Source organism: Acinonyx jubatus, chromosome B1 (genome assembly GCF_027475565.1).
Source record: "Acinonyx jubatus isolate Ajub_Pintada_27869175 chromosome B1, VMU_Ajub_asm_v1.0, whole genome shotgun sequence".
NCBI lineage: Eukaryota > Metazoa > Chordata > Mammalia > Carnivora > Felidae > Acinonyx > Acinonyx jubatus.
The window spans coordinates 168667984-168684212 of NC_069382.1; the positions used below are offsets into that span (position 1 = coordinate 168667984).

At 39.3% G+C, this 16229-nt stretch overlaps 1 protein-coding gene across 2 annotated transcripts in view; it reads left to right on the forward strand.

The window, feature by feature from the left end:
- PDS5A (PDS5 cohesin associated factor A) overlaps positions 1 to 16229 on the forward strand; it is a 136536-nt gene that overhangs the window by 118776 nt on the left and 1531 nt on the right. For both annotated transcript variants that reach the window (XM_027055627.2, XM_053217448.1), the window contains exons 29-32: positions 2933 to 2995; positions 3741 to 3886; positions 5456 to 5564; positions 10842 to 11194. In XM_027055627.2, coding sequence (XP_026911428.1) covers positions 2933 to 2995; positions 3741 to 3886; positions 5456 to 5564; positions 10842 to 11194 — 671 coding nt within the window. The remainder of the gene's footprint in view (positions 1 to 2932; positions 2996 to 3740; positions 3887 to 5455; positions 5565 to 10841; positions 11195 to 16229) is intronic.

Consider the following 16229-nt stretch of genomic DNA (forward strand, 5'->3'; position numbering starts at 1 on the left):
CTCTCTCTCTCTCTCTCTAAAATAAACATTTAAAGATATAATGAAATAAAATTTCAAAAAATAATCGTATGTGAGCTCTTGAATTTAAATTTACTTTATTGTTGGGGCGCCTGGGTGGCGCAGTCGGTTAAGCGTCCAACTTCAGCCAGGTCACGATCTCGCGGTCCGTGAGTTCGAGCCCCGCGTCAGGCTCTGTGCTGATGGCTCAGAGCCTGGAGCCTGTTTCTGATTCTGTGTCTCCCTCTCTCTCTGCCCCTCCCCCATTCATGCTCTGTCTCTCTCTGTCCCAAAAATAAACGTTGAAAAAAAAAATTTGTTGACCTAAGGCTATCGTGATAAGAATAGTACCCAGATATAATCTTCATACAATAACTATCCCATGAACAAGGATGAAATTGTTGTGTGGTACCTGGCTGGCTCATTCAGTAGAGCCTTCAACTATGGCTCTCAGGGGACTCTGGATCTCAGGGTCATGGGTTTAAGCCCCACGTTGGGCATGAAGCCTACTTTATTAAAAAAAAAGAGAGAGAAAGAGAGATGGGGCACCTGGGTGGCTCAGCTGGTTAAGCATCCAAGTCTTGGTTTTGGCTCAGGTCATGATTTCGTGTTTCATGAGATCAAGCCAACTTTTTTTTTTTTAAATAAAAAACATAAAGGGACTCCTGGGTGGCTCAGTCAGTTCAATATCTGATTTGGCTCAGGTCATGATTTCACGGTTGGTGGGGCGGAGTCTGCTTGGGATTCTCTGTCTCTGCTTCTCCCCCTCCCATCCCCACTCCCCACCCCCATCTCTCTCTCTCTCAAAATAAATAAACTTTAAAAAAAATAAAAAGAATTAAATTGCTGTTTGTCACTATACCTAACTTTAGCTGTTTTTGTTTTGATATCTGAAACTTAGTGTTTTTAGCCTTCTTAAAAAGAACTAGTTTTTTCTGGTTTCAGTGAACAGCTTTTCTCATTTCCTTTTCTTTTTTTTTTTAATTTTTTTTAATGTTTATTCATTTTTTGATAGACAGAGTGTGAGCAGGGGAGGGGCAGAGAGAGAGGGAGACACAGAATCAGAAGCAGGCTCCAGGCTGTCAGCACAGAGCTGGATGTGGGGCTCGAACTCACAGACTGCAAGATCATGACCTGAGCTGAAGTCGGACGCTCAACCAACTGAGCCACCCAGGCGCTCCTCTCATTTCCTTTTCTAATATGTTGCTTTTAATCTGGTATAAATTCAAACACTAGAAGACTAGGCATATTAAGATCATGAGCCTAGTGAGGCTATAGTATATCTTCATGAATAAAGTGAATGAACTTTGGTGCCTAGGCTTTGTAACGATTCTTGTAGCTGCATAAAAGCCTTTGTGGGGGGGAAAAAAATGAAGGGAGGAAAGAAAAAAAGATAATAACTTTGCCTGGAACACATGCCAAAATTGTGACTTCTTTATAGGCACATTTAAGGGGCGCCTGGGTGGCTCAGTCGGTGAAGCGGCCGACTTCGGCTCAGGTCACGATCTCGCGGTCCGTGAGTTTGAGCCCCGCATCGGGCTCTGTGCTGACCGCTCAGAGCCTGGAGCCTTCTTCAGATTCTGTGTCTCCCTCTCTCTCTGACCCTCCCCCGTTCATGCTCTGTCTCTCTCGGTCTCAAAAATAAATAAAGGTTAAAAAACAAAAAAATTATAGGCACATTTAAGCAATCTGTTCTTTCCTGTGACACTAGTATAAAGGTAAACTTAGAAAAGAAAAAATAATTTTTAAGTGATATTACTTAACAAATTAATAGACTTCAAGGCACCTGAGTGTCTCAGTCATTTGAGTGGCAGACTCTTAATTTCAGCTCAAGTCATGATCTCATGGTTTGTGAGATCTAGCCGCACATTGGGTTCTGTGCTGAAGTACACAGAGCCTGCTTCTGATTCTCTCTTCCTCTCTCTCTGCCCCTCTCCAGTTCATGTTCACTCTCTCTCAAAATAAATAAATAAACTTGAAAAAAAAATGTTTTAAATAATGAACTTCTTGGTCATAGTAAATCATTTTACTTATGTGACATCATTGTGGTTTATTTGTGCGCCGTTCCCAGGATATTTAACAGAAGCATGAAAGGATTCTTAAGTTCTGTGTAGATAAAACTTTCAGGAGTCCATCAGTGTCCACATTAGGTGGACAATACACTGAATGATATTTTGACAGTATATATACCTATGTGATTGGGACAGTCTTATGGTTCTAAGAAACACAATAGTAGTTTTTTTTTTTAATTTTTTTTTAATGTTTTATTTATTTTTGAGACAGAGCGAGACAGATCATGAATGGGGGAGGGTCAGAGAGAGAGGGAGACACAGAATCTGAAGCAGGTTCCAGGCTCTGAGCTGTCAGCACAGAGCCCGACGCGGGGCTCGAACTCACGGACCGTGAGATCATGACCTAAGCCGAAGTCAGATGCTTAACCGACTGAGCCACCCAGGCGCCCCAAGAAACACAATAGTTTTAATTCAAGTGGCAGATTTTTTTCAACGAGGGTAACTTTCTTGAGATCCAGGGTGGAGTGATTTTAGTGAATATTAAGTGCCTAAAATATGCTCTGTACCATTTGGATGTTTTGGGATCCCAAAAGAAGTCGATTTTATAATAGAGTAGAAAAAGTAGTTCAGTTAATAAACTGGAGCCTTGTTTGCCCTGGACTGTATGAAAAAAAAAAATAGTGTGTTTTATTTAAAATATGATTTAAGTAATTGAGTTCTGATATTTGCTAGTTCTTAATGTGCCATTGAGTTAAAGCTAGACTTAATGATGTAGTTCATTTAATATGCTTTATTTGAACAACTGATATATATATGCTAGCCCAAATGTAATTGTTATTGTAAGGCACAATGCCTGAGAAGTCTTATTTGGACGGTAAAAATAGACATATTCACTTTGATTTTTTTTTTTTTTTTTTTGATAGGACTTCTGTAATGACAAGAGTTATATTTCAGAAGAGACCAGAGTGCTTCTGTTAACAGGAAAGGTATTATGTAGTAGATAATTTGGAAATCTTTATTGCATGGGTATATTACTTCTGCTATTCTTAGAAATAACCTTTAAATATCCCATGGATTTTTATGTTCCTGATTCTTAGGGATCATATTGTGAATTATAGCATCTAAGGCATTTGTACTCTCAGGCTTTCTTCTGCCATAAATGACCCTTTTGAATTACGGCCATGTGTTCTCATCAGTACTAGTAGGCTTCAAGTTACTTAGAATCCACAAAGCAGATTTTCTTGAAAAGTGTCATAATAAATTTAGATATGTAAGATTGAAAGAAATAATTTTAAAGTATTAATGAGTTAGACAATTAATATTCTATAAAAGTAGCATGACACCTAACATAAAAGAGCAAGAGAAATTTAACTTTTGAGAAAAACAGTGCCTAAACTACTACTATATACATTTAATTGTTTATTCGTAAGATATTTTATTATGTCTTATTTATTATGTACTTCGCATTGTTTCAGGGGCACTTTTCATTTTGATTGAGCAATAAGGAATAATTAATTGCCTGGTTATTTTTAAGTAGAAGTAATGCTTGTGACTTGTATTCAGACAAACCCAATTTTGCAAAATTATCATTTCTAATAAATTTAGGATTTAACTTTCCAAAGTAACAACAATTCCGTGGCTTAAGCTAAACAGTTTCTTTTACATGTGTCTAAATTTATATGAATTCCTTATAGTAAGGTATAAAATAACATGCATATGTGTAACTTTTAGCCAAAACCTGCTGGAGTACTAGGTGCAGTAAACAAGCCTTTATCAGCAACAGGAAGAAAACCATATGTTAGAAGCACCGGAGCTGAGACTGGAAGCAACATTAATGTAAATTCAGAGCTGAACCCTTCAACCGGAAACCGATCAAGGCAAGTTTTTTTCTCCATTTTTTTGTGTTAGTATCACTCACTAATTGGTTCATCTTTTAAAAGTTTTTTTTTTTTTTTTAACGTTTATATATTTTTTGAGAGACAGAGCACGAGTGGGGGAGGGGCAGAGAGAGAGGAAGACACAGAATCCGAAGCAGGCTCCAGGCTCTGATACTTGGTTGATCTTTTAATTTTTACCTAAAGCACTATATCACAAAAATGGACTTTAAGAAACATTTGGGTATAAAATAATGGCACTGATGGGGCGCCTGGGAGGCGCAGTCGGTTAAGCATCCGACTTCAGCCAGGTCACGATCTCGCGGTCTGTGAGTTCGAGCCCTGCGTCAGGCTCTGTGCTGATGGCTCAGAGCCTGGAGCCTGTTTCCGATTCTGTGTCTCCCTCTCTCTCTGCCCCTCCCCCGTTCATGCTCTGTCTCTCTCTGTCCCAAAAATAAATAAACGTTGAAAAAATAAATAAATAAAATAATGGCACTGAGTTTCAGTATAATTAATGATGGAAATTCAGTGTATTATTACCTTGTGAAACCATATAACATTCTAAGTGTAAAAAAGTTAAATGGAACAAATGTAAGAATTTCTAATAATATATTATTACTAATGTATATGGAAATGTTTATATAAGAAAACACAGGAAAACTATGAATAACATATTATTCATATTAACTATGAATAAATATTTAACAGGAAAACTGTTAAATAAATTGAATTTTTATGCTTTTTAATTTTTAATTCAAATTAATATAGCATGGGTTAAGATAACATTGTTATGATATTTCTAAGGACTAAGAATATTCCATGCTTATTTTAACATGTCACATTTTTACCATGTTAGCTACTACATAAGAATTTCCACCAGACTCTACTCTTAAAAACACTAGAAATTGAAGCTTTTAAAGATTTGATTCTTACTCCTGAAATTTTAAGTATAAACTCAGTTGGTATTGTTTTAAACACATTTTTAGCAGTAGAACCCCAAAATATAAAGTAAATTAACATGGAACATCTGTGGTTTACAGAAATGGTGGGTCTCCAGATACCTCCCCTCTGGCCTGTTCTTCCAGCCTCCTTCCCTTGCAGAGCATTAAGAACACAGACCAGAGGGGCACCTGACTGACCCTTGATTTCGGGTTTGTAAGTTTCAGCTCCACAGTGGGTGTAGAGATTACTTAAAAATAAAACCTTAAAAAGAAAAAAAAAAAAAAAAGACTGGAAACAACTATACTATACACTCATCTATCACTGTATTTTTGTTTTGTTTTAGGGTTTCCCACACACGAGAGAAAGTCTTAGAATAGTTTTGTTATTTCATTTCTTGATAACTAATCTTTCTTTCGGGTGGTTTTAGGCAGCCATTTGTGTCTTTCATTAGTAAGGTTAAATGGCACCAATAACACCATATAATAGACCAATAGTCTGTAACCACAGAAGATTTGAATTTTGCTAATGTTGCTTCACTTGACTGAGCTTCTGTTTCCTTATTGCTGTAGTGGGAGGGTAAACCTTCTGTCCAAGTGGTGAAATAAGCTTTGGTTTATTTTTCTTCAACAGGGAACAGAGTTCAGAGGCAGTAGAAACTGGAGTTAGTGAAAATGAAGAGAACCCTGTGAGAATTATTTCTGTCACTCCTGTAAAGAATATTGATCCGGTAAAGAATAAGGTAAATTTTAAAATTTAACAAGTGGATTTCTCCCAGAGAGTCTTATTACAGTTTCATGGTAGAGGTTAAGAAACCCACACTGGACAAGTTAATATATACTACATATTCTACATTTTATATACCACCTCTTGGCTATATTTATTGTGCTTCACTCTCCAGAAAATGAGTTTTCCTATATCCTCTCATTTCAAGAGTTTATGTGGTCACCCATAACAGTATCCTTCTCCCACACTTCTGCTCTCAAAACTTGAAAGACTAGGAATTGAGAGTTTTTGAGATCTTACTTTCAAGAGTTTGTTGGCTCCTGTGATGAGTGTGTACATTATTAACAGCTGTATTCTTCATTGTTGACCTTATAATTAGGGCACCTAATTTTCTTTTTTTTTTTTTTCTTAATGTTTTTATTTATTTTGGAGACAGAGAAAAACAGAGCATGAGCAGGGAAGGGGCAGAGAGAGAGGGAGACACAGAATTGGAAGCAGGCTCCAGGCTCTGAGCCATCAGCACAGAGTCCAATGCGGGGCTTGAACTCACAGACTGTGAGATCATGCCCTGGGCTGAAGTCGGACGCTCAACCGACTGAGCCACCCAGGCGCCCCAGGGCACCTAATTTTCTTAACAGTTGTAGCAGGAGAGAAACATTGGTAGGAAAATCAGACCTGGCTCTGCCACTCACTAGCTGTGTGTTTACTTAGGCAGATTGCTTGACTTCTCTGGGCTTCCATTTAAACTGTAGAATGAAATTGATAACTTACCTCAGTAGGAATGGCATGGAAATACTATTGTTTCTTTTCCCACAGAATCATATTCTTGACACATTTACTTTTTATTGCCCACCATACACACATCTCTCACACACACACACACAGAGTATTCTTCAAATGTTTTAGGAATCCCTCTCAGGTACATAAAATACAGGGCTATACAGTTATTCCACAATAACTGAACTATCCCACTCAAGCTGAATAGATGAGGATGCATTTTTAGATCAGTCACTATTCAACCTCTTCCTATTTATTATCAGAACTTCAGTTTTTCAGTAGATTCAGATAACAGGGAGCCTCTCACTGTCAGAACTCTTGGAATTCAGAAGCCAACAGACTTAAGTATTGTGGGGTTCTTGTTAGAATTAAACAGTCTTGAGACTTAAATACAAAAGTGCATATTGCCACAGACATCCATTTAAACATACTTACCATGTGTATTAAGAGGTGGTATAGGAATAAATATTTATTTTTAAGTTTATTTATTTATTTTTGAGAGAAGGAGAGAGGGCACAAGTGGGGAAGGGGCAGAGAGAGAGAGGGAGACAGAATCTGAAGCAGGCTCTGAGATGCCAGCGCAGAACCCGACACAGAGCTCGAACTCACGAACTGTGAGATCATGACCTGAGCTGAAGTTGAACACTTAAGCAATGAATCACCCAGGCGCCCCAACATCAAATTCTGTGTAAGATACAAATTGATGTTATATGTCGATTATACTTTATAATGGAAAAAGATAGGGTTGCCTGGGTGGCTCAGTTGGTTAAATGTCCAACTTCCGCTCAGGTCATGATCTCATGGTTCAGGGGTTCAAGCTTGCGTCAAGCTCTCTCTTGTCACCACAGAGCCCGCTTCAGATCCTCTGCCCCTCTCCCACTTGCATGAGCATGTGAGCTCTCAAAAATAAATGAACATTTAGGGGCGCCTGGGTGGCCTATCAGTTAAGCATCCAACTCTTGATTTCAGCTCAGTTCATGATCTCACAGTTCATGAGTTCAAGCCCCACATCAGGCTCCACACTGGCAGTGCAGAGCCTGCTTGGGATTGTCTCTCTCCCTTTCTCTGCCCCTTCTGTCTCTCTCTGTCTCTGTCTCTCTCTTTCTTTCTATCTCTCAAAATAAATCTTAAAAAAAAATTTTAATAAACATTTTTTAAAAATAGAAACAGTAAACAACATTTAAATTCTAATTTTTGAGAAGCCAAAATGTTACTTTCTAATTAATCTACGAGGCTATATTGTTCCAAACCTTTATTTTAACTTTTTCACACTTCCAAAGAATGTTTTAACAAACTTGCTGTCACCTTGAACACACAGGGCTTGTATTTTGACAAAACTTAATCACCTACCAGTCAGATCTCCCATAAGTTGATGTTATTTCTTTCCAGGGGGTCTGAGTCAAAAGTCTTGTAGTCTCAAAAAACTATCTTGTTGGTATACTAAAAGAAGGTAAAGATCTAAGAGAGTGTTTCTTGCTAACCTAATTTTTCAAAGAAATTAATGCATAAACCAATTTATTATGTATATAAAAATTTTCCAGCAAACTATGCATGTCAACAAATCAGGACATTTTCTCCTGTTATTTACTCTGAGAGGCAAATCAAATTATAATATGAAAGATGAGTAAGGGAGGTAGTTAAAAGAAGCAAGACTCATCCCATGGATTCAGGCAGGCGATGCTGCCAGTATTCCTCTTTAGGAGTCTTCATTTTCTGTATACCTATGGCTGACCAGTGGATTTCCTCTTTCATTTGCCTTTTATATGAGTTCTTTAGACATATGCACATAATGTTCATAAATATGTAAATACAGTGATGTAGAGAGTCATGTAGTTATGAAAGAGGGTACAGGATGGCAGAGAGAGGGGGAGATAGAGAATCCCAAGCAGGCTGTGCACCAGCAGCACAGAGCCCAGTGTGGCATTCAGACTCACAGACCGTGATATCATGACCTGAGCCAAAATCAAGAACCAGTCTCTTAACCAAATGAGCTACCAGGTGCCCCAAGTCGCGTACATGATTTTTAATGCAGTATTTGTTTCCTTTTAAAAAGCCTAATCTTTGTTAATTTTTTTCTTGTCTTATCATTTTCATGTGTGTGTATATACATTAAATCTTTCCCCTTTTTTTGCCACTACAATGTTGCCTTAAATAGTAAATGTGCATTAAATATATACTGATAGTTTTATTTCTATGGGCTTAATTCCTAGCAGTGGGATTGCTGAGTCAAAGAGTAAAGTGTATTATAGATTAGATATTTCCATATTGCTTCCTTGAAAAAGTGGAACACTTGACATTGCTACCCAGCAGGGTGTTGACCCAACTCAACTTCTCATGCTGTAGTAGTTTTAACCTTGTTAGTATTCTTGCTCTCTTCCAGTCCAGTCACCATATAGCAGCCAATTTGATCTTTTTAAAATGTAATTTGAATTATGTTTGTCCTGTCTTGAAAGTCCTTCAGTGACTTTCATTAGCACTTAGAATGAAATCAAATTTCTTAGCCTGTCCTGTAAGGCATTCATGATCTGGTCCATGCTTGCTTCTCCTACCTTGTCCCATACCACTCTCCCATCACTCCTTATGGCCCAAGTTCCTTATATCTTCCAAGCTCTTTCCCTCTTTTCTCTGTGTACAATCCTTCACTTTTCACTTGATGAATGTCCTGCTTTGATACTGTTTTAAAAATATTCCTGGGGTGGGGTGCTTGGGTGGCCCAGTTGGTTAAGTGTCTGACTTTGTCTCAGGTTGTGATCTCATGGTTTGTGAGTTTGAGCCCTGCATCAGGCCCTCTGCTCTCAGCACAGATCTTGCTTCAAATCCTCTGCCCCTTTCTCTCTGCCTCTCCCTCACTCCCACTCTCTCTCTTTCAAAAATAAAAAATAAAATACATTTTAAAATGGGATTTTATTACTTTAACATTTTAGAGGATTTAATATATATATTTGGTAAACAAAAAAAATTTTTTTTCAGAAAAAAGTAGGTTAAGGATTGCAGCAAAAATGACAAAAATTAGAATGTGTAAGTGGAGTGAGAAATTGAAGAACTTCATGGCACAGAACTACAGAAATTTGATGCATCATAAAGAAAATAGCATATTCGGGGCACCTGGGTGGCTCAGCCGGTTGAGCGTCCGGCTTCGGCTCAGGTCCTGATCTCCGTCTGTGAGTTCGAGCCCCGCGTCGGGGCTCTGTGCTGATAGCTCAGAGCCTGGAGCCTGCTTCAGATTCTGTGTCCCCCTCTCTCTCTGCCCCTCCCCCACTCATGCTCTGTCTCTGTCTCAGAAATAAACATTTAAAAAAATTAAAAAAAAAAATAACATTCAATTATGAAAACATGCTCTCCTTTTTAAAAAGTGATAAATTTAGAATATACCATTGATTGGGGTACCTGGGTGGCTCAGTCAGTTAAGCGGCTGACTAGGGCTCAGGTCATGACTAGCAGTTTTTGAGTTCAGGCCCTGCCTTGGGCTCTCTACTCTCCATGCAGAGCCCGCTTTGAATCCTCTGTCTTCCTCTTTCTGTGCCCCTTCCTCCACTCATATTCTCTCTCTCTCTCTCTCTCTTTCTCTCCCCCCCCCTTCCCCTCTACCCTTTTCCCCCTCTCTCTCTCCCTCTCAAAAATAACATTAAAAGAGGGAGGGGCGCCTGAGTGGCTCAGTCAGCTCAAGTCTCAGGGTTCATGGGTTGGAGCCCCACATCCGGCTCCATGCTGAGAGCATGGAGCCAGCTTGGGATTCTTTTTCTCCCCCTCTCTCCCCCTCTCCCCCACTCAAATAAATAAACAAACAAACTTAAAAAAAAAAAAAACATACCAAGTTAAAAAGACCTTTTTGGGACACCTGGGTGGCTTAGTTAAGTATCCGACTTCAGCTCAGGTCATGATCTCCTGGTCCATGAGTTCGGACCCTGCATTGGGCTATATGCTGACAGCTCAGAGCCTGGACCCTGCTTCAGGTTCTGTGTCTCACACTCTCTCTACACCTACCCGACTCATGTTTGCAAGTGCGCGCGCGCGCTCTCTCTCTCTCTCTCTCTCTCTCTAATAAATGTTAAAAAGGAAAAAATTTTTTAAGAAGACCTTTTCCTTTAGAATGAGGGTGATAGCAAAACCAAGTAGATTTTCTCCGCTTTATATATACCATCTGTGTATATTATTTAATAAGCATTTATTGTGTACAGTATATGTGCCAAGTACCATGGTGGGCACTGCTCTCAGGCCCTGCCCTCAAGGAGTTTACATTCCTCAAGGGATATAAGCAATGGATTAGAAGCCTTGGAATTAAGAGTGGCTCAGTTGATGAAGTGTCCAACTCTTGATCTCAGCTCAGGTCTTGATCTCAGGGTGGTGAGTTTGGGCCCCACATTGGGCTTCACACTGGGTATGGAACTTACTTAAAAAAAAAAAAAAAGCCATGGAATTCCAGCTCCTTTTGAATATTTTCAAAATACTTCTTTCTAGTATAGATCATTGATATTTAAGGAACTTGTGTTTATAGAATTGTTTTGTGCTCTTTTAGGAAATTAATTCTGATCAGACTACCCAGGGCAACATCAGCAGTGACCGAGGAAAGAAAAGAACAGTAACCGCAGCTGGTGCAGAGAATATTCAACAAAAAACAGATGAGAAAGTAGATGAATCAGGACCACCTGCCCCTTCAAAACCCAGGAGAGGACGTCGACCGAAGTCTGAATCTCAGGGCAATGCAACCAAAAATGATGATATAAATAAACCTCTTGGCAAAGGAAGAAAGAGAGCTGCAGTCAGTCAGGAAAGCCCTGGGGGTCTGGAAGCAGGTAATGCCAAAGCACCCAAACTGCAAGACATAGCCAAAAAGGCAACACCAGCAGAGAGACAAATTGACTTACAAAGGTAATGTACACCATTCTTTCTGAACTTTGAGTTTAGACATTTTATTTTATTCTTAGTATGTGCCAATCACCCCCAAACACCTAGGCACTTGGGAATGAAAACTGCCCTTGGTTTTCCTGAGTAGGTTATAATGGCATTTGCTTTTACCTCATAACCTCCAGGATACCAATTTGAAGAGAGATCTCCTTTTTCCCTTTGGTTAATTTTTTAAAATTATTTTTGGGGCGCCTGGGTGGCTCGGTCAGTTGGGCGGCCAACTTCGGCTCAGGTCATGATCTCGCGGTCCGTGAGTTTGAGCCCCGCGTCGGGCTCTATGCTGACAGCTCAGAGCCTGGAGCCTGTTTCAGATTCTGCGTCTCCTTCTCTCTCTGCCCCTCTCCTGCTGGCACTCTATCTCTGTCTCAAAAATAAACGTTAAAAAAAAAAATTATTTTTATCTTTTTTTTTTTTTTTAATGTTTATTTTATTTTTGAGAGAGAGAGAGCATGTGCGTAGGGGGGAGGGAGAGGGGGTGGGAGACAGAAGATCCAAAGCAGGCTGCACACTGACAGCAGAGAGCTCGATGTGGTGCTTGAACCTACGAACCGTGAGATGACCTGAGCCGAAGTTGATGCTTTGGTTTTTTTTTTATAAGTTTATTTATTTTGAGAGAGAGAGAAACAGTGTGAGTGGGGGAGGGGTGGAGAGAGAGACAGAGACTCTCAAGCAGGCTCTCTGCTGCTAGCACAGAGCCCGAGGCTGGGCTTGAACCCACAAAACCATGAGATCGTGGCCTGGACCGAAATCAAGAGTCAGACACACCAGCACTTTTTTTTTTTTTTAATGTTTATTTATTTTGAGAGAGAGAGTGTGTGGGCAGGGGTGGGAGGACTGGCAGAGAGAGAGGGAAAGAGGGAGAATCCCAAGTAGGCTCCATACCCAGCCAGATGCAGGGCTCAGTCTTATCACCAAGAGATCGTGACCTGAGCCAAAATCAAGAATTGGATGCTTAACGGACTAAGCCAACCAGGTACACCTCCTTTGATTAATTTTTAATTAGGATATCATGTTTTAATATTTCTTGTTAGCAAGGACAATATTAAGTTTTGCTTGGTATCCTTCACATAACTACATGGGCTTTACTTAATATAAAGGGCTGCCTTTGGGTAAAAAAGTCTCAGAATGGAGAAGACAGAAGTCATGACACACAAACAGGTATTTCCTGCTCTTTAATTGCTCTTGTTACAATTAATTTTAATATAAGTCAACAACTTACCTTTTCCTTCACTTTCCACTGAAACAACCTCACTCTCACTGAAACAGCTGTTCATCTTGGCTCATTCTTGGGCTGGGACTTCAGCTTTTCTCCCCTGTAATGGTGGTGTTTCAGCTGGAGTTCCAAAAGTTGGCTCCTTTCATATTTGGTGTCCTGTTAGAACTTAGCCCTACCCCCCTTCTTTTTTCCTTGTATACTGGTACCTAACTCAGCTCCCCTTGAATTAGACTGTAAGCTTCTTAATTCCTTCTAGGAAAGAAACAGTTTTGATCATCTCAGGATACCCTACCATCCTGCTTCAGTATTTTCATAAAGTACCGTATTGCCTGCAGCATGTGTGTTTACAAGTACATTTTTTAAGTCACCATTCATGAAATTTGAAGTTTGGAGCTGTTAAATTTTCCTGTATTTTATCTGCCTCTAGATAGCATCTCATAGTAGCAGATCCAGGCCCAAACCTGATCTAAGTAATGCGTGTTTCTCCTACTCCTTTTTAGTTTTATGGACTAATAAATACAGTAATGAAAGACACTGGGGGCAAATTTAGCATTTTTCTCCTCAGATCTGCACCTTTGACCTAGAACAGGTTTATAACCTCAGCCTCCTCTTTGTCATCAGTAAGACAGTATAATAATACGTTCTTCAAAGGACTGTCCTAAAAATTAAATAGATTAATAAGCATAAAGTACTTAGCAAAGTGCCTTTCATAGTGAGTAAATGCTCAGTAATTGTTGTAACCATTTTTAATTATTTAATTCTAGTTTCTCTGTCCCTTACTATACTTTTCAATCATATAAAAGTTGAACAGTTTCCCTCAAGATTGCCGAGAGTTGTCTGAAGGGTTTCTGAAATTCTGTTCTAGCTGTTCCATTACACTGTGATGTGATCATCACATCATTACATTACATCCATTACACTGTGTGTGATCATCACACACAGGCCACTTGAGCCACCTGACTTACCTGTCATTAACTATCCTTTTGCCTACTAACCAAAACATCCAGGTACATATTTAGTCCCTGAAAACACTGTCAGTAGCATCCAGACCTTGTCTCTGGACAAGGTCCAGAGACCTTGCTACACGTTTGCTGCACCCTGTGTGCCCCAACATCATTAAACAAACCAACAAAAATGGCTTATTTGCCAGAGACTGGTCTTGATTTAAAAACAGTATTGAGCCTTATTCAAAAACTAAAAATGTCTTGAGTGATAAAGCACCTTAGAAATCTCAAGTATGCTGGTTAGTAGGTCACAGGGGGCATGTGTTAGCCAAAACACAGAGTTCTGTGATGATTCTGTATTCTCAGTGAAGTTAGATGGTTAAATTAGATGTTCATGATAACATTGTACTGTTATGTTAATTCAGTACAATAGATCAAGTATTTTGCACACATATTTCAGAAGCTTCTGATTGAACTGTTCACACTAACTTAGCAAAATATCGAAGTGCATTTTGAAACATTCTCCCAAGCTTCCTTTTATCTTTTCCTAAACCTAATATACAACTCTGTCCTTATATTCTGGCATTATGACTTAAGCTTGGAATCCTGATGTACTCTTCAGTGAAACCGAACTTACTCCAGAAACTAAAGTGCTCATGATGCCCTCTTGCACAGAATTGAATCCCTTATAGGCCCATCAGTATTGCTCCTGATACTTCTCATTTGTTCTTTTAACAAATACTTAAAAGTGACAAGCATCATGCTGGGTGTTGGCAATACAAATGTATCCAATATGGATAGGTTCTTGCCCTCAAAGAGTTGATTTCCTTAGCTTGTCAACTCCAGAAGAGAACAGAAAACTTTCACATTCGGTCTGTTGACTGACACAGTAAAAAGTATAAGAGTTTTGTGGGGTTTTTTTTGTTTTGTTTTTTTTTTTTAGTTTACTACATAAAACAATGAAATTCCAACACGTGCTACAATGTGAGTGAACCTTGAGGACATTATGCTAAGTGAAATAAGCCAGACCCCAAAGGACAAATACTGTACGATTCCATTTATATGAGGTATCTAGAACCATCACATCCATAGAGACAAAAAGAGTGGTGGTTGCCAGGGAGGAGGAAGAGGGAGTAAGTAGGCATTAGTGTTCAGTGTACAGAGTTTCATTTGGGGAAGATGAAAACATTCTAGAAATGAAAGGCTGTGATCGTACAGCAGTGTGAATATACTTAATGCCATTGAACTGTGTACCTAAAGATGGTAAAAATGGCAAGTGTTACGTCATAAAAATTTTACAATAAAAAAATTGCTATATAGGAATAATGATAGATAACACTAAATAGTACTGATTATGAACCAGGCTCATTTCTAAGCTCTTTGTTAACCTTTTAAATCTTTAGAACACCTCTATGTGGTAAGTACTATCATCATTCCTAGGTTACAAGGAGAGGAAACCCGGACATAGAGGCTCCATGTAGCTTTTGGTGTCTTTGTTTATATAAATAATGGAGCCAGGATTAAACCCAGTGTCACTCCAGAGTTTGTAACTACCATTCTATATTGTACTTCTAAGGTAAAATTAAGTCTTAGTTCTAAGGCATTACGTATACATACAAAACTTGTATAACAGAGTGCTTTAAAATACTTGTATATTGGAGCACCTGGGAGGCTGAGTCATCAGTTAAGTGTCTGACTCTTGATTTCAGCTCTGGTCATGATCCCAGGGTCATGGGATGGAGCCCCACATCAGGGCTCAGGGGCTCAGGGTGGGATTCATTCTCTCTCTGTCCCCCTCTCCCCACCCCCCCCAAATAAAAATAATTTTTAAAAAATGTAAAAATCTGTGAGAGCAGGGGCTCCTGGATGGCTCAGTTGGTTAAGCATGCAACTCTTGATCTCAGCTCAAGTCTTGAGTTTGTGGGTTCAAGCCCCTTGTTGGACTCCACACTGGGCACAGAGCCTTACTTAGACTTTTTTTTATCTGTGAGAGCAGCCAGGAAGATACTGAAGACTCAGAGCTAGTACACGGAAGCTTCCTGAAGGTGCAGCAGGCAGCTTGTAGAGGATTCTTTGGTATCACATTATTAAGTTTGTATATTATAACAAATTAATAATCTCTAAGAATCAATCACTTAAGCGTTACCTTTATAAAACATATATTTAGTGGAATATAAGTAAACAACTCACTTATCTTTCTCTCCCAAGTTTGGAATCATTGAGAAGGAGAAATAGTCTTAATCCTAATATGGCTGATTACAACATGGAAATCACAGGCCAGGTGGCTACTAATGTCTTGCCTCTAAATTGAACAACCACAAACCAACCAGAATGGCTCTTTTTGGAGGCAAAAAACAAATCTAGGAGAGGACAAGCCCAGCACGCTGAGCTCCCCCCACCTCACCGCCCCTCACCTATTAGATGGGTTTTTCCTCTGAAGAAGGAGTTAGGTGAGAGGAGAAGCTCTTGCTTCCAGATATCAGATTGTCTCTCCTTATTAGGGCAATAGGAGTGGTGGGGATTCAACTCCTCTAATCTCTTAACAGAATTAAGCTAAATCTTTCTCCTTGTTTTTTAGTTATACTAAAATGTAAGTTCACCCAGTTCAAAAGTCAGAACTTCACTGCTTATAAATTCATTTTGCCATAGTGTCCAGTAACTTTTCTTCTGTAATACCATTTTGAAATAATACTAATAACAAATTAGTTATTTCACTTTTTTTTAATATTTTAGAGAGAGAGCGAGTGCGAGCACAAGCAGGGGAGGGGCAGAGAGAGGGGAAGAGACAAAGAACCCCAAGCAGGCTCCACACTGTCAGCACAGAGCCTAGCCCGGGGCT